We start from the raw sequence: 21,595 nt of genomic DNA, 5'->3' as shown, positions 1-21,595 counted from the left end.
AGAGCCTCTTTGGTTCTATTTATACTAACACACCATGAATATCCGACTCAATAAAAAAACAACATTTTGACAGTCTAAATACTTCTGTAACCAGCTTCTGGGGGCATCGTGTTCACCATGTCAGCGTCCACGCAATTAAGAGGATTTAGAAAAGCTCCTGCCATGACCATAGGAATCAAACGCGGAAGCCAATGTGACTGCACATTGACACAATAGTCTGCACCATGACGCAAATCTAATTTGCTGTTTAAATTGTTTAACACCTACATTAAAGAACGTTCGTATACACACCATGCAAATCGAATTTGTTATATCGAAAATGTTTAACACCTAGGTGAAAGACCATGCTTATACAATAACTGTAAATCATGTGTTAATTGTTGTAAAGATTTTAACTGAAAGGCTGGGTAACTTAATTACGTTCAATTAACAGCAGTGTAGATGTGAATTTGACTTTCATGAGAGATCAAAACTACTTTCACATGTGACTGAAGCAGTTAAATCCCCGAGATGTATCGTTTCTTTTATTGTACTTTAAGCTACAAAAACTTGTGTTCTTTCTTTTGTAGAATTACACAAGGGGACACTGCCAGGAATTGCAGTACAGGTCTATGTCGAAGTTTGTTGCCAACATGGCATTCTTCATTGCAGACGTTGATGGCGTCATCAGCTACACTAAATTATGTGTATTATGGTGGTGATCCTTGTCACAATTTATGACAACTGCCATCAAACAATATTGATTCCTTTTAATATAGTACGAAATTTTAAAGTTATCTTCAGTAACTTTTTTATTTTGTCACTTGCGAATCTTGATCAAAGTAAAAGATGTTGAAACTACACTCACAGATATTGTTGGATTGCGACTATCTTGTCGTGGGAAAAATTCTTATCATACTGCAGTGATGTATGCACACCAGTGAGTAACCTGTGGCGGTCCATTACATGAGCTTACAATGTTTTGAGGAATAGATATCTCACTAACAGTGAAACATGTCAGCCATTAAGGAAATCACTATGGCATGACTTGGAGATTTTTACTCATGGGTGTCGGTGTGTTACAAATATCAAGGCTGTATAAAATGGATGCAACATGCTCACAGTGTACACTTTAGAAGTCATTTTTATTCAATTAGTTCATGATTATGATACAAATTAACCAACAAATGGACAGAACGGGTGAGAAAGAAACCAGTCTGAGAGCTTCTTGTTCAATATTTTCAGATGTAAGTCTTGGCTGTGACGACAGTATGATCAACTCCACAAGCTACATTGGTTACTTCACCAGGAACATGCACCTAAGACAAAATATAGAAAGAAAACTTGCCATGAAACAAGCATGAGCATCAGCCTGTTGACTATATAGAAAGAGTTTAATCTTGAGTTAGAAAATCTGAATATTTCTGACAAGTGTACATCATAACACTTCAGATGCACATCACGTGAGGTTTTCTAGGGGCCTCTAGCTGATACTGTATCCATCATCATCATCCTAACAACTCGCTCTGTTACTAAACATTGTCTATGTCCACTATTCTTGACCCAAGCAACACTACAAACCCCCAACTTTGGTATAGCCCTATTGGTTTCCATGACGAAGTGGGATCTTTACACAGAGGACTGGGGGTGGATGGGTTCAACATGATCAGGGCCTGAAAATTTCCCTTTTTTCCCACTGGTCCCAGGACCAGTGACCTGGTTTTTTTCACTGGTTCCAAAGTAAAATCCACTGGTCCTAAAAAATTTGCATAACAATACAAGAATGATTCATTTCTTGTACTCATGTTATATATGCATTTCTATCAGATTTGCTTGGAATTTCACTTCTTGGTCTTCTGGCCAGAGGTCCAAGTATCTTTCTTTTATGAATATGACTTTGTTTGTGTACCGTCTATTTACTGTCTGTTCTGTGCTGTTTTGTGTCTATGTTTACAACTATTGTCTTACGAATTCTGACCTCCTGTCATTGGATTATGGATTGGTATGATTGCGATTATTTTATATACAGCAAAAACTGTCAATCTTTGTAATACAGACACACTGCATAAACATTTACTTGCTAGATTTCTCAAGTTCATGTACAAACACTTAACATTTTTGTTTTTACTATTGCCATAAAGTTCACTTCATTTTTATAATTCCCCAGCGGTTGATTCTTTTCCATTTAAATTGCAAAAAATAGGTTGAAAGCACCAAATATCTGAGAGGAACTTCTTTTTCCTTTGATAGCAATAGCAAATTGCCATAACGCTGTTTTGAAATGCTAGGCGGTTCTTGTTAAGGTCAGCTACAATGGAGCTAGGGGGTCTTGACTATATAAGGAATTCAGCATGGTGACCTTCTAAATTCTGAAGCTTGCTTGCTACGGAGGATCAGAAAGTTATAATGAGACTCTTTCCAGAGAAATTTACTGCAAAATACTACTTTGATAGACAGAAATACAATATTTTCACACAATATTGGGGTTGCTGATATTTTTAGGTGATGCTCTGGTCTGGTTTTTACCACGTTACATTTTACATGTAAGATGAGTACGTAGCCCAGCATTTGTCCAGTCCAGGGCCCAGTGCAGTGGCTGGTGGACGTACATCGCCTTGCTCATTATCATAGATCGCAGACTTTAACAGAGTAACTGATTTTCCTTTAGACACTGTTTAGAGTTTACGTTGTGATGAAAGAAATAGACTAAATTTTAAATGTTTGATTGACTGAAAAGAAGCAACAATTATTGTAATTTTGTAGCTAGAAGACGTAGTCTCACAATGGACTCTTGGGTTTCAGTGAAATTCTAGGCCCGATTTTAGTGTGTCCCCGTAAACTCCCGTATTTTGGGGGGGCGTAGTTTCAAATTTTGTGTCAAAAGACACTAGAACACAATCTGCGAAAAACACTGGAAATTCCCTTGCAAAATAAATTGGCTCCCGTTTGTACTGGTCCGCGGACTTTTTAGGGGTAATTTTATACTGGTCCGGGATAAAAAATCACTGGTCCGGGACCTCGGACCAGAGTAATTTTCAGGCCCTGCATGATAGGCTTAAATAAGTAGATAGGATTTTTAACTAAGCAACTGCTTGTATGACACACAAATGATTAATACATTACTGTGACCAGGATATGAGGGTATGAGTAAAATTGAATGTAAATTATGGAAGGAAAAATGGGTAAGTTAATCTTTTAACTGGTGACAGAAAGAAGATTTAGAGATTGATTGGAAAATGCTTTATTTCATACAATTCTTGATTTCATGATATTCTGTCTTATTGTGAGGATAGCTCAACTGATGAAACTGCCATGGTTGTAGTGAAAGGTGTTCAGAAAAGGTGATGGATAAAAAAATTGACCATACCTTCATTGGAAAGAATTGGTCCTTTCGGTGGCCAAGTCCTAAACAACCAGACTCATTTCTGCCCCATGTAAACAATTCACCAAGACCTGAACATGTACAACAACAAACAAGTAATATTTTGAATGACTGATCTCCAATGATATTTTACTCAGTAATATTTATTACTATTAAAGAGATGGGTATTATCTGTGCCAGTGTGACTAAAAATAATATATTTCATGTACAATATCTAGATGCACCACATCAATATAGCTGCAATTCTTACATTTTGTGATGAACATTTTTGCAAGTATGATCTAACTTTCATCAATAGGTAAAACCCGGAATTCGAATGGACCACGGTACAAACAAGCCCACGTGTGCAAACACGCATAGAAGTACATATTTGCACCCATGTGGGTTTGTTTGTGCTGCCATCACCTGATCTCTTGGGTGTACCGAGTCTGTAGAACACATATTGTCTTCTTTATTATGGAGTAGAACCATTGCCAACATACCCTGGATACAGTGTTTACATTGGTCATATGGGTGCCATATTACCTTTGAGTGCAGTTCCAGACAATACCCTTCCCTAAAGCCAATTATGAAAGTAAACTTTAAAACGTCTAATTTATCTGATGATTGCAATTTTTATTGTCGACTAAATTAATTAAAAAGCCATGAGACAATGTACAAAATGGACAGATGAAAGGACTTACTGTTAACTGCAGCAAAGTGATGGAGTCCACAAGTAATTTTAGTGACAGAGATCTCTTTGTTGTACTGACTTTTCCCAAACAGTGAGGGCGGAATCTTTTCCGGTATCTTGCTTTCCCTGAGGTTTGGACCTTTCCCAAGTATGCCATACCCCCATACAAACACTTCACCAAACTCTGTGAAATTCAAGGAGAAAATGAGTTGAGGCCAGAGTGGCACACGGTATCTTTACACTGTCATAGTTTTATTTAACTTCTAACTATCAAGCACAAGCAGGTATTTGAGTACAGGATGAGATACAATTTATTCCTAAGTACAGAAACAGAATGACTGGTAAACTCTCTTTTAGAAGTATATACCTAGAGGGCAGAGATTCAGACTTCTAACATTTTACAATGCTGTATAGTCTGCTGCTTTCACAGACTCATTTTGAAGGTTGTCCAGGTAGTTTCAACAATCTTGTTTTTGGGAAGATCAAAATTTCAGTTGACGCCATAGAATTCATACAAGGATAGAAGCAATTTTGGATTTTTAATGTCACTGAATTTTAGCACCAGTGCTATGGTTTCTATGGTTTTCTATGGTGCAGTAACACCATAGAAAATTCAAAGTGAAACATGTCCATGAGCAGGGGAGATAGAAACAAACACTACACCTGCTCATGGACATTTTTCACTTCAAATTTTCAATGTCTTTTTGCTTCAATTGTTCATTCCACCCTAATTGCATCTGATGAAGAACACTATACTTCTCTGAAAGCTTATGCTCCGGTAACATTTAGTTGATCATAGCCTGCTACCAAACCCTAGATTATATAATAGGATTAAAAGTAGGTTTGAGGACCACAGACCTCTGGTACTGGTCCTTTGACTGCCACGGCCTGAATGGATTAGCTATCACCTGGCTACTGCCATGCTTACTGTACTGAAGTCATAATCCTCTGTCTGCCAATTCTGTACTCTGGTTACTGAACTAAAATGCCTCCCTTATGAGGCTGATGTCAAAAACTACAAAACTGGACATTTGTCTTTCAGAGATGCAGGGTAACTTAAAAGACACTGATGTCTTATATAGCTTTTATTTTCAGAGTACACTCCCCCTACAAAATAGCTTGAATCTAACCCTTTGTTTTGACTAGCTGTCACTCAATCGTCACTTTTAATGCAGATCAGCAATTACTACTGCCACTGAAAACTAGAATAACTAACTATCCATCATTTTGTGTGAATTCCAACTGAAAGCTATCAGATCTTACCATTTAAAACTGCACAGATAGTGCCTCCTGTTGCAATGTCAACCACTTTGCCAACTTTCAGTGGTAGATGGGTGGGTGTGCAGACCTGAAATACACAGAACAAATACGTCTCATTTCTTTCTCTGATGCCATTTCTTGGAGAGACGAACACGTAATTTCTGTAACACTGCATGGTATTCAACTATACAGCAAGAATGGCTACCAACATAAATAAAGACAATTCCTTGAGCCCAAGCAGTAACATATACATTGGATACCATTGGATATATAACATATACATTGGATACCGTTGAAATTTGGATAAACTAAACTACTGCTACTGAGAGACTAAGTATCCACATAGATTGCCCGGGAAAAGTGAAATGTTCTGGATGTTCAGGTCATTTGTAAGAAAAAAAGAATGTGTCTTTATTCTATGCTTAAAACCACATTTTGTTGGTTTTAAAGCATTGCTATTTTCTCACCTGAGTTTCTTCCGTTACTGATGACAGTTGGTTGTATTCTGAATTCCCCCATCCAAACACTTTCCCTTTCTCTGAGAAAAGATATACAACAATATAGCTGTAGATAAGTGCCTAATGTGTAAGTACATCACATATTCTTCACCACACCATAAATACCAATACTGGCACCAGTACACACAGAGAGCACTACCACATGTCAAAAGTTTAGACAGCAGACCTAAACAACTCAGGGACCATGTGTCTCATGGCATCAATCACTACTTGTCTAAGAGTGCCCTCCATGATGAATAAATCCAAATATACCCCCTAGAATAGTGTTGAATTTTATTTTAGTTAAGTACCAGCCAAGTGTCCTTCTTTGACTAGATGTTAACATTCTTTATCACTGTTCAGAACGCTGCATTTTTTTGAAAATACAGTGGCTATGCTCACCTGAAAGTGCTAGACAGCAATCTGCAAATGATGTAACTTTTATGATCTTCTCATTGTTGATATCACCCTCTAACTTTGCAGGCTGGCTACTCGTGTTGTAATGTCCAAGGCCTGCACACAATGTAAATGATTAATTCACTACGGTGACTGGTTTTTACAAGGGGACAGTAACGTTCGTTATTTATTCTATGAACCATTGTGTTTCTCATAAAAGTGTGAAGGAAAGAGAGTGAAGCTACAGTGAAGAGAGAGAGTCAGAGGCAGCAATGTGTAACTCAGCAGTGATAGTCAATGCCATACGAAGAGAAGATTTGGGTAATTTTCTTTGGGAAAGCCTTTGGATTTTTGTTGCAAATACAAGTAATGATTGTCCGGAATCGTCTATACATGTACTTGTTGCAAAAAGTTCTCTCACGAAACATTCCAGGTTTCTGTTCATGTCACATTAAAGACATTTAACCCTTTGAACCTGGCTCGGACATATATGTCCGATGACGTCATAGAGTACCAGGGGGTCAGGGTGCAAAGGGTTAATAAAATTACAACTGATGTTGATGTGATTGATATTTGCACGATATCTTTTACAATATTATGTAGATTTGATCTGAGACAAATCAAGCCCTATACTTATTCAAGACATGATATCACACAGTGATTCAGTAAATGGCTGGAATAAGGCAAACTATTTACTGTTTCATGACAAAAGATATTCATGTACATTTTGAAAAGATGAGAAATAATACATTTTTAAATTTTGAGCTTTACCTGTTTGTCCATCAGCGCCCCATCCACAGCTGTATACCTCTCCCTTCTCTGTTAGAAATAAACTGTGATCATGGCCACATGCAATCTTAAAAGAAAAAACAAATGATCATGAAAAACTTAAACTTGGACATAGAGGGCAGAAGATCAAGTCAGTCAGTTCTTCTACCAATCCTCTGTCTATGCTCTAACCAGTAACAACCCATATTAAAGGTATTCGTCTGGCTAATTCATTTAAGGCTCTATGACATATACAGAATCATTTTCTTCATGTACATGATTTGGAGCTGCATTTTCAACACAGATTGAAGGAGTCTGTCAAATCCAGTAGAAAATACTGTTGAGGATAAAAAACATTATAGGTCTTCCTAATCCTATATCTCTCATAATAATTATGTGGTGACACAGTTTTTCTACTTTCGTTTTTACCTGAGAATATCAAAGTACTGATATGAAAACAGAAAATCAGGAATATTCAAATGCGGGTGTAATTCTGACAATAACAGAGATATTAAACTTCAATGCTCAGAACTGCACAGTGTGTGCATGTGATCCTACAGATAATAATGTTACATTTTCAGCTGTATGCAGCACACTGTGATTTGATTTTTTTGCATGAACATGAAAGAAAAGGTAGACCCAGCTACTTGTATGAGGATGAGAAACAAACTCTCTTCTGGTTTTGCTTCAGTACCACTGTCACTGAAAGCTTCCAAAAGAATATGCAACCATCACATATGGCATTAAAAGCCAACGAGCTGCACAACACAAAAGTGATGGAAAGATTCACTGACTGTAGGCACAATACAACACTCACCTGTGTAACTGAATTCTCCAGCTTTCTGATTTTGTGAATTATTGGATTTCCCTGGTACATTTCATTTTCAATGATTGGTCTTCCACACTGACCATGTACATTATTTCCTAGAGAGAACACTGGAATAAAAATATCAAGCAAAGCAATACATGAGTGTTTACTTCATGTTTCTTTCAAAAAGGGAGATGTCCCCGTCTGTTTGAAAATTTTGTGAGGTGGGGGATCTTTATAGTTATGAGTGAGCGACAATTGTGAAATCCTTTGTGGATGGTCTTTTAAGTAAGGATCATTTCTGAAACTTTTTCAGCGTATCATTTCAGTATTTATCTTTCTGCAAAAGATCAGTGTACTCATGCTGAACACTTTGTGATTTTACTATGCCTAACTTTGATTTTGCATATGCTATAATAATAACCTAAGTAAAAATGAGATGACAAGTTTCAAGAAATCTTTCAGACCAGGAGCAATTTGCATTACCATGTTTGTACATCAACAAGGTTTTCATGGTCAGCTCCCACAAATGTTTGTGAAAACAAACCATTTGTAGATATGATCTATGCTATCACTGTGACAATTGCATTCATCTTCGGAGAGAAATTCCGACGAGAACAATCACAACAATTGGGGGCCATGAGGTATGGCATGATACAGTCTGCATCTAGGCATCAAACATTGGGTATTCAAATATATACTCATAAAGGCAGACCATGAAACTTACGTTGATATTTTGGTAAAAGAATGCACGAAAATTTCAGTATTTTGAGCTTATTGGTTTTATCATAGCAACTTATGCTTTACAAAATATTACAAAAGTTCACAAATTTTTATGCAGCTTTTCTGTTGCCACTAGTTTTGAAAGAATTGTTATCAACCTGCTACTTACCCCCTTCTTGATCAGTAAGAACCAGGGAATGCGCTCTACCACATGCTACTTGGACCACTCTGGTTGTCAACGGCTTTGTGAGAGGTAAACTCACAGAAATAGGGCGGATCACATAGTCTAAACTTTGACCTTTCAAATATAAAGATCATATACAAAAATAAATAAGTGAATAAATACATAATGTACATATGTCAATACTCAAATTTTATCACCTGACCTTAATGACGATGGTGTTGATAACCAAATATTCTGAGAAGATTCTTTCATTTTAAAATACCTTTGTACAAACACACTTTTACAATGTGCAAATTTGCATTATGCAACCAAGATTGTCCTTTTCATTTGTGCAGCATTATTTTCTATGTCGTCTGCAACTACACCTGTCAGTTTCAGGATGTCACAAAACTTCACCAAGTCACAACACAAAATCAAACTGTGATTTAAAAAGCTCACATTCTACAGAGAACGATTTGACTCAAGTCAATATCCCACTTAACTGACTGTCTGTTGTTGTCATCGAGGGCGCACCGGATCAGGACAGTCCCCTGTGCTTTTCCAGTTTGCGCCATCAGCACTTGCGAATCCCCCCATCCCCATATGTACGAAAGACAACATCAATAATAGACAGAAAAAGGCACAAGGGACTGGCGACAGCCTAACAGAATGACAGGAGGGTGGTTTATCCATAAGAGATGCAGTGAGTATTTTTTTCTTCTCATACCTGGTACCCCACTCATTTCTTGAAAACCAAGCTGTGAATCAGTATTTATTCCAGTACCGAAGACTTTTCTAGCATCCTTCTGTCCACTAGCAAGTAATGTAAAACCATACCCACACGAGAGGTCTGAAATCTCACAAACCATAAAAAGACACAAATTAGAAGCTGTCAACTTCATCATAAAAAAATACAAGCTGTGATTTTACAGTTGGCAATACAATGCTCTCAAAATTTCACCTTGTTCCTTGATCAGACTGTCAAATGAAACACAAGATCCCTGAAAACTCACCTTTTCATCTAGGTCTAAGCGATAAGGTGTGACTTGATAACGTCTTGGTGGTTTCCCAGTACCTTTTGTTTTGACAAATGTTGGGATTCCAAGAGCCCCGGTAAATGCAAACCCCCAGACATACAACCTCTGGGCTCTTTTGCTCCGTTCACCTGCATACTGGAACACAGGCATTTCTTCTACGTCCCTCTTTGTCTGTTTAACTTTCCGCTCATAGACATTTTTCTTGGTTTTCCATCTCTTGAGGATCGGTCTCTGATTTTGAATTTTATTGTGGACCAGCTGAAACAGTGCTAAATTTGAGTGACTAGTTCCTTTGAGTGTCCACAAGTTTCTGTTGCCGTGCCTTGAGATTATGTGACTCCTTTGTGATTGTGACCACCATGTGGAGTAGCAGTTACGGTTTGACACATCTGGAGAAGATGCTGATACCAACGAAGTGTGACCACTGACAGCGAGAATACAGTGTTTCCAATTATGTGCTGGAGATAAATCCGTGACCATCTGCTCAAGGATTCTGCTTCTTAGGATTCGCATACTGTCACTTCTTGTCAATGTAATTCTGTTACATCTATGATTTGATTGAACTGATCAACCTGAAATCATCAATATAATGACTAGGTTACATTGTAAGCGAAGGCCTTACTTTAGGTGTAAATACAGTGGCTTGTGTCAGGATAGATGTACACAAATATTTGGATACTGGCTAATATGATAATTAATAATACGGGAGGATACAAATAACAACAACAACAACAACAATAGTAATAACAAGTGTCATCTTTCATGACAGTCATAAAACGACACAGGGTTTGCTCTGGCTACTCAAGCTGATTAGCCTTTTTGGCTAATACAGTGTGAACACAAGTAGCCAGAATTTTTTTGGAGATGTGGGGTCAAGGGTCACACACATATTCATCTCAAAGGGTCAAAGGTCAATTATTAAACACACAAGAGTAATGATAATCAAATATTTTAGAAGTCCGCCACTTTCTCATCATCATATGTATCCTCAGTGATGCTTTAATAGTTCAATAAAAAGAATGCTTCGTACCAAAACTCATGCATGACTTGAACTTTCAAAAATCGACCAAAGAAATTGTGAAGTACAAAAAAAATACAGAAAAGAGTAACATCCTGAAGATCTTCATGAACGTGACATATGGCAATTGGCATGCCATGATCACACTACACGTCCATGGCAAAAAGAGAGTAAAACTCAGTAACTATTTCCGAGCTACGTAATCACAGTGTTTTACAAAGCTGTTTCAAATCAAACTGATTTACACAATACTCGATATAAAAGTGACATTTTGGTGACATTTCAGCTTGAATCATACCTTGAAATAAAATATGAACGTGAAACAAAGACATCATGTATGCATGTTCAAGATCATGGTGTGAACCATGAACTGGTGGCATGTGCATTGGCTGCACGTAAAGCAACTCTACTTTCCAAGATCAAACGGTCCGTGTCTTGTGGAAACAACACCATAACAGTGAAAATTGTAATGGTCACCGGTAAAAACTCTTCACAGATGAAAGGATGATCGCTGAAAACAACTGAAGTTGCATGTTTAGACTATGACAATCCCCCGGGAAAACCTACAGCGTGAACGTGAACAAACAATGGCGGACGTCACTGGAGTGGGACTATTCTATTTAGGTAACGGGGACATTTCGGAGGGGCACAAGTACATGTATTGGGTAGACGTGCCATTTTCCTCACGATGCTATCACGGGAACTTCGATGTCCCATTGGTTTCTTTGATCTGAAAAGTAATTTTACCAACTTTTATGACCCATTATACTCTGAAAACAGTGGCGAGGCTTATACTTAGATGAGTACGGTAGTACTCTGGCGAAAGACTCCCCAAGAAATAAAACAAAATACCGCAATGCAACACAACATCGTAGAAAAAAAGCGACCGAACGTACAAATTTTGAGTCGCCAGTCTGGCGATTGTTCTGACCGTCTGAGTCGCCAATGAGTGAATCAATTCGCCATTTTGCCGTCTGGCGAGCGGTAGCGCGAACACTGCGACAGATGCCGCGCAGGAGTTTTCATGGCTGTGATTCAGCGCAAGGTTTTGCTAAAGGTTGTGGTTTTGCCATAGGACCTACAACCATGGGCTAAACTTTTTACTGCACTACAGGTGGAGCATTCTGGGAAAGATTTCCTTTTAGCCCCCCCCCCCCCCCACCCCCCACCCCCCTCGAAAAAATCACTTTAATCATGGACTTTCCTTGGCAACTACAACTTTTCGAGAGGTTTAGAAAATTCGGGTTAGGGTTAGCTTTAGGGTTGGCATACCTGAAAGTTTTGTGTATCCTACCTAAGAAGAAAACTTTGGGTGAGGGCCTTAAGATGCTCTTTCCGCATTCTGTACTACAGGTCTACAACTGTATTACTCACTTCGCTGTGTAGCTCTACCTGTGGATGAAGTCTTGCTTCTACCTCCATGCCCTATTGTATGATATTCCCCTCCAAGTAACACAAAGCCAAATGAACACTACGGTTTCATGTGGGACTAGCAGAAACTAGTTCCAGTACTGTAACTTGAGGTTTTGCCTGGGTATGTGGGTCGGACGGCAAAACAATACCTACCCAGGCAAAACCTCAAGCTACAGTACAGTGTACTGCAGCTACTCAGCAACATGCATTCGTGGGCTTGGTAGTCTGCTCGAACACTTGATCATGTACTTTGGCCTGCACTTTAGTAAGACCACTTTAGTTGCTTTAGTGGGGAGAGTACCGAGTATGCGATTGTTGATCAGGTAAACAATTGATCAAGCAGACTGCCTAGCCCATGAGCGCCTGTGTTTGCAGCACAGTTGCTTGGTAGCTTGTGAATCGATGCACAATGGCCACTGTGTGGGATGTGTTAGAAAATGCACAGAATGAGAAGATCATTTTTGACGTTAAGAGGATAGCATGGTAGTTATGAATTCAAGGATGTATTGGAAGCCACTGATGCTGGTTTATTGAGTAAATTCTGGCTTTTTGAGGGGGGAATACATCTCCCAACTCGGCGATACGTGTGTATAGCAGCCATTTCATTTCCCAACTTCCTACTTTTCTAATGCATACCACACAGTGACAGTTGTGTATTGATTCACAAGCACATTAAGACTCTGGTCTGTGGTGGTCAAGGGCGGTGTACCGGGTTGCTGCAGTCACAGGCATGCGACGCGCCGCTTCACAATTGGTACTGATTCACAGTCTCTGTTTACTGTGAATCAGTACCCATCGCGAAGCGACGTGTCGTATGCCTGTGGCTGCAGTTGCTGTGGTTCCATAGCCCTGCAACTCCATGGCTTGTGTGGGGAGTAAAAAACAGCCAGGAAGTGGCAGGGCTACGGAACCGTACCTGCAAAATTGTAGCTCTATGGTGAGGCGGTTTGAGAGTTTTGGTTTTTTGCAACTTTGCCCACCAGTAGAGCTAAATGTGGAAGGCCCTGTAGCATTCAAAATAAGCGCGCCACACATGGCGCGGCATTTTGATGTGAAATCCAACATATTTACTGCATTTGGTCGAACCAATTTTGTCACTAATGAAAACTTAAGACTATACTACACTAACCTTGTCGTTCATGGGGTTTGGTATTGTTCAAACTCATCTATCGCTTTCCATAAATGATGATAGTGTTTCTGGGAGCCACCATACCGGAAGTTGGTAATGGCCACAGGCTCTTGACTCAATGAAGGCGAACCGCCAGCTGTCACTGATCTACATTCTATTGCATCAGTGACAGCTTGTGGTTCACCTGCATTGAGTCAAGAGCCTGTGGACTGGTAATGGCAGCTCCTAGAAAAGTCGTACCAATTTATCACTACTGAATACTAAACACTATACTACACTTAACCTTGTCGTTTATGGGGTTTGGAATTTGTTCAAACACGTCGATCGCTTTCCGAAAACATTTCTGGGAGCAGCCATTACCAACTTCTGGTAATGGCGGCTCCAAGAAGCACGGATGCCCCACGCTCAATGGTTATGGAACGCGATCGACGTGTTTGAACAAATTCCAAACCCCATAAACCGTACGACAAGGTTAAGTGTAGTATTATATATTATTGCCTCAATACATGGGTTTAGGCACGGTCCAGTGGAGGGACCGTGGTTTAGGTGCCCCAGAGCAGGTGACAATTTGCCCGACGCCAGGAGGGCAAATTGTCTCCTGCTGCGAGGGCACATAAACCCATGTATTCAGGCAATAATATTTTTATTACATGCCTCTTCACAGTTAATGCTATATGATATTTATTTACAAGCAGGGCATTTTCAAACAATTTTACTATTATCGACCTGCATCAAACATATTTTAACGAAAGTCAAAATAGCAGTGCGCGCATGGATATTTTACATCTAGTGTTAAGCGTCTACTTTGACGTCTAAAACATCGAAAGGCTTCACTGGCCCGGGTTACCATGGAAACCGGTCAGTACATCGTTCACCGGCCCGCCAACATCCCGGATGTTCCTATTCAAATCAATGCACTGATTTGCATTCACCTGGAGGCATGTAAATGTTTAGTCTTCAGTAGTGATAAATCGGTACGACCAAATGCAGTAAATATGTAGCATTTCACATCAACACGCCTAGTCCAGTGGGATGCACTTATTTTATACTCCCCAGGGCCATCGGCATTGTAGCGCTACTGGTGGGAGAAGTCGCAAAAACCAAAATCACCGACCGCCTCACCGTAGCGCTACAATTTTGTAGCTACGTCGCTGGGGAAGTTGGGCAAGACTGAAGGTCAAGTTCTAGCCGTCCTTGAACCTCCACCATGAATGGACAACCTTCCATACGGTTCTGTGGTGTAAAGGCGCTGTCCAGTATACTGGTTAACTTGAAATGGGGTATAATGCAGTAAATAAAGCTGACACTCACTTCGGTTGCTCATCGCACGTTTATCTTCATGCGCGCAGACATTTTGAATATTTTACATGTAGTCTCGCGAGAGTTGATATGTATACCGTGAGCTGTAAATCAACTTAGACTGGGCCTCATTTGATCAACGTGGTTTATATTAGGTCGATAGTTACTACATTATTTCAATATCTATTTATTATGAATATCAAAATTGAAATATGAACGAAAGAAGCCATGTTCATCTATACACTATTTTTACACCGGGGAGTATTCCGGGGGTTCACACCATGATGTTGTGAACCGAAATGGTTGTAGGCCTACTTGGGATAAAACAGCAAGAGAAGCATATAGTATCAAAGCTAAAACCTTCTTTTACAACTTGAAATTTCAAAGCTCAGATGCTAGAATGTATTATATGAGTCGATGAAAAGAGTAAATCTAACTCACTCAAAATTAACTTGGCAAACCATGTTACATCGATGGGGTGAGCACAGGGTAATTTTGGTGTTTAATGTTGTTGTTGTTTTTTTTTGTTATTTATGTTGATATTTGGTAATAAAATAGAAAAACACTGGTACTTCTTTTTGTTAATTCAAATGTGCTGTTAATATTCTAAATAACCGTAAAAGAAAAGTGCCCAAGGCTTTGAGGTGCCAAGAACATAGAGTACAGCGCCAGTGTCCATTTCTACATACAAACACAGACGAGGAGACATCGTCTATGATACAAACGGTACATGTCCCTAGAGTGTCAATTCTATACACACAAAACGCAGGTGTCTAATTTTCCCTATGCAAATGAATCAGCTTTCTCCAATTTTATTACCAAATAGGCCTAACAACAGATTAAAAAACATTAAACACTCGGATTACTCTGTTCCCTGTGGTTACACCTACTTTGGTTCGAAATATCCAACCACACACTATATATGTATCAATGTATGGCGATTTTAGTTGTTTTCAGGGTTACGTGCACAGAGTTTTCTCTCGACTGCGCGATTGCGCAAATTGCGCATTTCGAGCCATTGTCTGCACTGAAAAAAGTTACTGACCGCGCGGAAATTGCGCATAAAACACAGCAAACAAAGATCCGGGCAAAGATGTTCACATTAAAATAATAACACACGCCAGCAAGGGCAAGATCACGATTTATTGCTGGTCCAAGGGGTGGTGCTCAAAACGGTAATAATAATGCCCGGAGCCGAAGCCGTGGACAGACATCCCTTTCGTTTTGTATTTTTAATGTTAGAAATATTTGTTGTGACAGGCTGTTTTAAGAAATAAAAACGTTTTATGTGTTTGTTTTTAACCTTTCGCTGAGTTCATATTTTTTGCACTGAGATCAGTTGCCCAAACTTTTGGTTTTGATAGCCATCTTCATTTGCTTCCCTTTAAAAGAATTAAAAGGTACCAAAGCAATTTGATGCTAGGATGTTGAAGTGGTGCATGGTGTCTTATTATTTGTTCAATAAAATGTTCCAAGCCCCTGCACTGAGCACGTGTAAAAAATATGAATTATGGATTTGACAAGAGGATCGGACCATGTACCAGTTTATTTCCTTCAGAGCCAACGATTTTTTAAGTTGCTGGCCCAATTGGCCAGTAGAGATTTTGCGTGAGTTTCGCACACTGATCAGGATATGATGAGTAATTTCTGATATGAACAGATACGTTATCACTTTCTTCGTGCTCTTATCATGTTCTGATGATGTCACACGTTCTCTTACCGTTTGGTAGTCGTTTTCTACGTGAAACGGCCACTTTTCACGCACATACCTTTTCCGGAACTATTTTACGCTCGCTTCGCCACAGACAGACCCGATGTTCAATATAATACAGACATTCCTTTTGCTTTTATCGATTGCCATCTGAGTTTGAGATATTTCAGGTAACGAAAAGAACACAACTTTGCGCTGAAGAAAGCATAAGGTACCTCCACCAAGGAAGTCTTGATAGCCTACATTGTACGATTTGGAACGTTGTCCTAGCTTTGTGACCCCTTCTGCAGCAGGTTTATGATCATGAGTGTGCGAAATTTTTCAAATTAATTAAGAAAGACTTCGGTTATCTTATGACATTAATGATTTAAATTTACGTAAATGTCTCTCAAATTCAGACTAAGTGATCACAATCTTGAAATTGAATTAGGTAGAAGACGAAAACCTAAATAAGATACCAGCAGATAGTAGATTTTGCAAAAAATGCCACAGTAAAGCAATTGAAGATGAGATGCATTTTATTTCTGATTGCCAGTTTTATAACAAAGAAAGAGATTCTTTGTTTAAAAACTGTAATTTGCAAGTTGTTGATAAAGACAACAGAGAGGGTACTTTGCCTCCATAATAAATAGTTTGGCGTTTGGGATATTTCTGAAGAAAACTATATTCAAAACCTAGTTATGTTTCGCCAGGACTATTAGAGATGTGTTCTACAAATTATATTTAAAAAATATACATGCTTAATTAGCATATACTTTATTGCTTTTTCTCTTTTGTATTATTATAAAATGTTTTCTGTATTTGATATTATTATTTCTTTTTTACCATATTATATCCACAGAAGATATAGAAGTGTAATAAAGTTATCATTATGTAAACATATCCTGCACATAGTTTCTGCTAAGAATTTTAAATGCGGAACAAATCTTAATTGTATTATTCTCTCTCAAAATTAGCTTGAACATTTGCTATTCATCTATTTTTCCGGCATTTTCCCGGGGTATGAATTACGAGTAAAATTTTCGCTCTAACAAGACAGGGTTTTCTATACGTGTAGTGTGTATCCCCCTGAAAATGATGAATGTTGGGAAAAAGCTGAACTTCCTGTACTCTCATTGCGGACACTTCCGGGAAACGGCGGTAATCGAAAGAAGGTCATTTTCAGGTTTGTAGCGAAGTTCTCGAAGAATTCTTCTATATCGTTGAATTTTTTGCCTGAAAATTTCAGTTCAGTGTGAAAAATATGTCCACAGCACTTCTCATTACTATGATATTGACTTCAAAGTAACTGATATCCAGGAGAGCATGTGAACCGTATGGCGTCCATTCATCACGGTTGCGTTGCGCTCACATCACAATGTTTTGTTGCATGTGTTGGTGTTGTGTAGGGACGTCAAACATTGCCCCGTCAACATGAAACCAGGAAATCTTCTTTTCAGCCACTAAGGGAGCGTTCAGTTTTTACAGCCTGGGGGGGGGGGGGCGGCAAAATCTTGTTGCCGGTGTTCAAAAAAATATAGACCCCCCCTGCATTTTTTGTGAAAAAAAGATGACCCCCCCTTTGTCAGACGAAAACAATTGATGACCCCCCCCCCCCCTTGAAAAATAAGCAAAACCCATATGTCAAATTTAACCGCATGGTTTGGATTTGAACTCCGGTACGCGGAGCACTTTATTCGTGTAGCAGAGATGCCAGTGCACTAACTTCTCAGCCACATCCATTGAAACGTCTGTTAATTAGGACGACTGTAAGGCAATTTTTAACTTCATTTCCATAGACAACTCATGTCCATAGACATTGTATAAAGTAAACTTTATTGGAGTGGTTCGCCAAAGGCAGCCCTCCGGTTAAGAGGGTCATGGGCCATTACGTAAAGTCAACTTTATTCTAGTGGGCCACCAAAGGTGGCCCGCCGGTAAAGAGGGTCGATCATGGCTATTGCATAAAGTAGACTTTACTGGACAGGGCCGCTGAAGGCGCGCGGCCATTACCATTTTTCAGTGCGTGATCCCAGGGGTCCCTCAAAAATGTTTCTAATACAAGCCGCGGCTTCAATTGGGAATTTTACAGTAAGATTGCCGTGGGGTATTACCTAAAGTCAATTTAATGTTGTGGGCCGCCGGTAAAGAGGGTCGGATCATGGACATTGCATGAAGTAAACCTAATTGGAGTGGGCCGCCAAAGGCGTCTGCCTGTTAAGAGGGTCACGGGTAATACATAATGTATATTTATTGTAGTGGGCCTTTGAAGGCGGCCCGCCGGTAAAGAGGGTCGATCATGGCCATGGCACAAAGTGAACTTTATTGTTGGTATTATGTTTTTGAAAATGTGGTGACCCCCCCTTTCCTACCAGTGAAAAAGCGATGAACCCCCCCCCCCCCTTTGCGGATTCCAAAATTACGATGACCCCCCCTGGATTTTGCCGCCCCCCCCCCCCCCCCCCCCGGCCGTAAAAACTGAACGGTCCCTAAGCAATTAGCAGGCAGTCAAAATTACTTAAAAGACCAAAATATCTATCACCACTAAGTTGATGTAAAAGTACTAAAACTAAAAGAGTGCTAGTAAGCTCCGTTCATTTCTGTGACAAAATGACTGACAGGGCTGAAAACGTGCTATATTGTGGTGAAATATCACACGCATAATTATGAACGCACGGCGGGGTAGCTGTTCGCCAGAGATTTAATTTTCACAGCCACTCACGTGAACTCCGTCATTACTATTATGATTCCTTCTTTATTATATGATAAGCAAATCATGTTTATCCTTTAACTTTACTTACTTTGTTTAAAAGTTGGTCTTAATCTTACAAAATGTACTCAGTAATAATCACCGTTAGTCAGGAGATATTTCACTGTACCGCACACATTCAATGGTGTATTTACATTCTGTGAATTTCTTTTTAAAATCAGTTATAGTTTTCTTCTTCACAGCTATATTTATTCCAACTTCTAATTATTCTAGCAGTTGTTAGTCACTTCATATGTCCATTCTTTATCTGTGTTTTTGTACTTTAATATGTAACATTTCAAGCTCACTTCATGTATTCCTCTTTTGCATTGTTGGATGTTTTATTTTAAGAATTTATCTATAAAAATTGTGGTAATGATAGTGATCATTGTCATCATCATCATCAACAACAACATCATCGTCATCATCATCTTCATCATCATCACCATCATCATCATCATCTTCATCATCATCATCAGTCGTTATTACCACTACAGGCATTTAGTACCATGGCTGATATTTGACTTGATCTAAATAATGTTCCACTTCAAAGTATACGATACATGTCTTATTAGTTTCAATGAAGTAATATTTAGTTGAGATAACGGACCGTCTCAGATTGTCACATAAGTTCAGAAAGTGAGATTCATTCGTTTATAGGGGGAGGGGGTTTTACCTCCATTCAATAGGTGAACTTCACTTATGCACTTTTATTTTGTGATTACGGTAGTTCTCTTTACATTGTGTGTGAAAATAAACAAAAACTGCAAACTTTGAACTGATAAAATTTGCTGTACCTGTTTCCAACATCATTCGTGTCATGCTATGTTCAGTACTGAAATTTGATCAATTACTTGACGATGTAATGTGGTCAAGGGATACATACTCTTTAGATCAAAATGCAACATGCTCTGTGGCAGACATTAATATTTCGAACTTTTGAACTTTCGTTTAGGGGAGGGGTTTGATGTAAATGAAGAAATTTCGTTTCTTGAACTTATGCGACAATCTGAGACAGTCCCTAAGCATGTAGACAAAAACCTTGGAGATTTGTTAATATCTGATATTGTATTTAAATGAGTATCTTTCTCTGACTTCAATGAGGATGACTTCAAAGGAGATGACTATCTGTCATGAACACACACAATTGAATAGTAGAACTAATTACAACTTAATGACCACATTTTCTAAATTATGATCACATGAATAATGAATGAAAATGGGTCTTTGTTGCCATTGTATTTTATGAAAATTGAAAAAAATTCCCTTCCATGGAAACATGTCAAAAACTGACAAAATTTGCCTGAAATTCTGTCAGCAGAAGCTTACACACAATTTGCTTAATCCACTTTCTACCAGGCTCCATAGACAAACCATAGAAATAAATACAACTTGGGAGAAAGAGGATTAATTTGGTAAAATTTACTATTGCAATCACTTTTTCACTTTTTTATAGATTTCTCTGTGGGGCAGTTTTCAAGCCAAAAATGGCGCGTGGTCAGCAAAAAATTCAATCCCAGCAAAAGAATGCTGAAAAGAAGAAGAAAATGGCAAAAAAAAGTGACCAAAAGGCAGCGGCCCAGAAAGCCCTTATTTACAGCTGTACAGTGTGTAAGGTAATGATGAGAGCATGTGTATGGATTTTACAAGTTGAGGTGGTAGAGTCACAACAGTCTGATGAAATTCCATCCCTCTCTACAGCAATACAAGTTCATCCAGGGGAAAGTAACTGCTTTCATTTCTGTGCAGACTGGCAATTGAATATGAATAGCATTGCATACAAGACAAAATGTTGACACTGTACAAAAACAGTCAATACTATTACTCTGCCAATTTTGATGCCCCTGTCATGTATGTAAGATGTATAATAATAAGCTTAGGTTTGGTCATGTCCGTGCGTGCGTGCGTCCGTCCGTGCGTCCGTGCGTCCGTCTGTTCACGCAGATATCTCTGAGATGCCTGGAGCGATTTCATTCAAACTTGGTACAAGGATTACTTCATATGTCATACAGATGCACGTCAATTTGTTTTGTGATACGATCCAATATGGCCGCCAGGCGGCCATTTTATTACGATTTTTTCATGTACAGAGCCATAACTCAGGCATGTTCCAACCGATTTTATTCAAAGTTGGTACAAGGACATCGACCAATGTCATAGATATGCACGTCAATTTGTTTTGTGATACAATCCAATATGGCCGCCAGGCGGCCATTTTATTACGATTTTTTCATGTACAGAGCCATAACTCAGGCATGTTCCAACCGATTTTATTCAAAGTTGGTACAAGGACATCGACCAATGTCATAGCTGTGCACGTCAATTTGTTTTGTGATACGATCCAATATGGCCGCCAGGCGGCCATTTTATTACGATTTTTTAGCTCCCATAGCCATATGTATATATGGCAATGGAAGCTATTCTTATAGGCTAGGAAAATGTCTGTATGTATGTATGTCTGTATGTCTGTATGTCTGTATGTCTGTATGTCTGTCCGTCAACATCAAAAACTCCAAAACCGCTGCACATTTCATCTTGATATTTGGTGTGTACATGGATGATGGGCTGTAGATGAGATTTTGTTCAAATGAAGTTGTCATTGCCAAAAATA

The 21,595-nt window shown here is 39.0% G+C and overlaps 1 protein-coding gene across 5 annotated transcripts; it reads right to left on the bottom strand.

Annotated features, from left to right (window-relative positions):
• Positions 1-1,105: 1,105 nt before the first annotated feature.
• LOC139115178 (RCC1-like G exchanging factor-like protein) lies at positions 1,106-14,610 on the bottom strand. 5 transcript variants are annotated; one of them, XM_070677096.1, is made up of 12 exons: positions 14,558-14,610; positions 9,663-10,258; positions 9,377-9,506; positions 8,656-8,784; positions 7,773-7,891; positions 6,959-7,043; positions 6,194-6,304; positions 5,762-5,832; positions 5,298-5,382; positions 4,045-4,218; positions 3,347-3,438; positions 1,106-1,298 (listed from the first exon to the last, which is right to left on the bottom strand). In XM_070677096.1, the coding sequence occupies exons 2-12, from the start codon at positions 10,197-10,199 to the stop codon at positions 1,221-1,223; spliced, it is 1,611 nt and encodes a 536-aa protein (XP_070533197.1). In that variant the 5' UTR covers positions 10,200-10,258; positions 14,558-14,610; the 3' UTR covers positions 1,106-1,220. The 5 variants fall into 5 exon arrangements, with proteins under 5 accessions (XP_070533197.1, XP_070533200.1, XP_070533199.1 ...); XM_070677099.1 differs by having other exon boundaries at positions 3,347-3,432; XM_070677098.1 differs by having other exon boundaries at positions 14,467-14,577.
• Between the last annotated feature and the right edge of the window lie 6,985 nt (positions 14,611-21,595).

The sequence above is a fragment of the Ptychodera flava genome, chromosome 17 (genome assembly GCF_041260155.1).
Source record: "Ptychodera flava strain L36383 chromosome 17, AS_Pfla_20210202, whole genome shotgun sequence".
In the NCBI taxonomy this organism is placed as follows: domain Eukaryota; kingdom Metazoa; phylum Hemichordata; class Enteropneusta; family Ptychoderidae; genus Ptychodera; species Ptychodera flava.
The sequence above is the reverse complement of the archived record's forward strand: the minus strand, read 5'-3'. Positions and strand labels throughout refer to the sequence as shown.

Excerpts from the sequence above, each read along its gene's own strand:
- LOC139115178 (XM_070677096.1), bottom strand. The coding sequence starts at position 10,199 with ATGCGAATCCTAAGAAGCAGAATCCTTGAGCAGATGGTCACGGATTTA. Across the intron at positions 9,507-9,662 it reads GCTTAGACCTAGATGAAAAG|ATTTCAGACCTCTCGTGTGG; the intron begins GTGAGTTTTCAG and ends ATGGTTTGTGAG. Across the intron at positions 8,785-9,376 it reads AGAAATGAGTGGGGTACCAG|GTCAAAGTTTAGACTATGTG; the intron begins GTATGAGAAGAA and ends TATATTTGAAAG.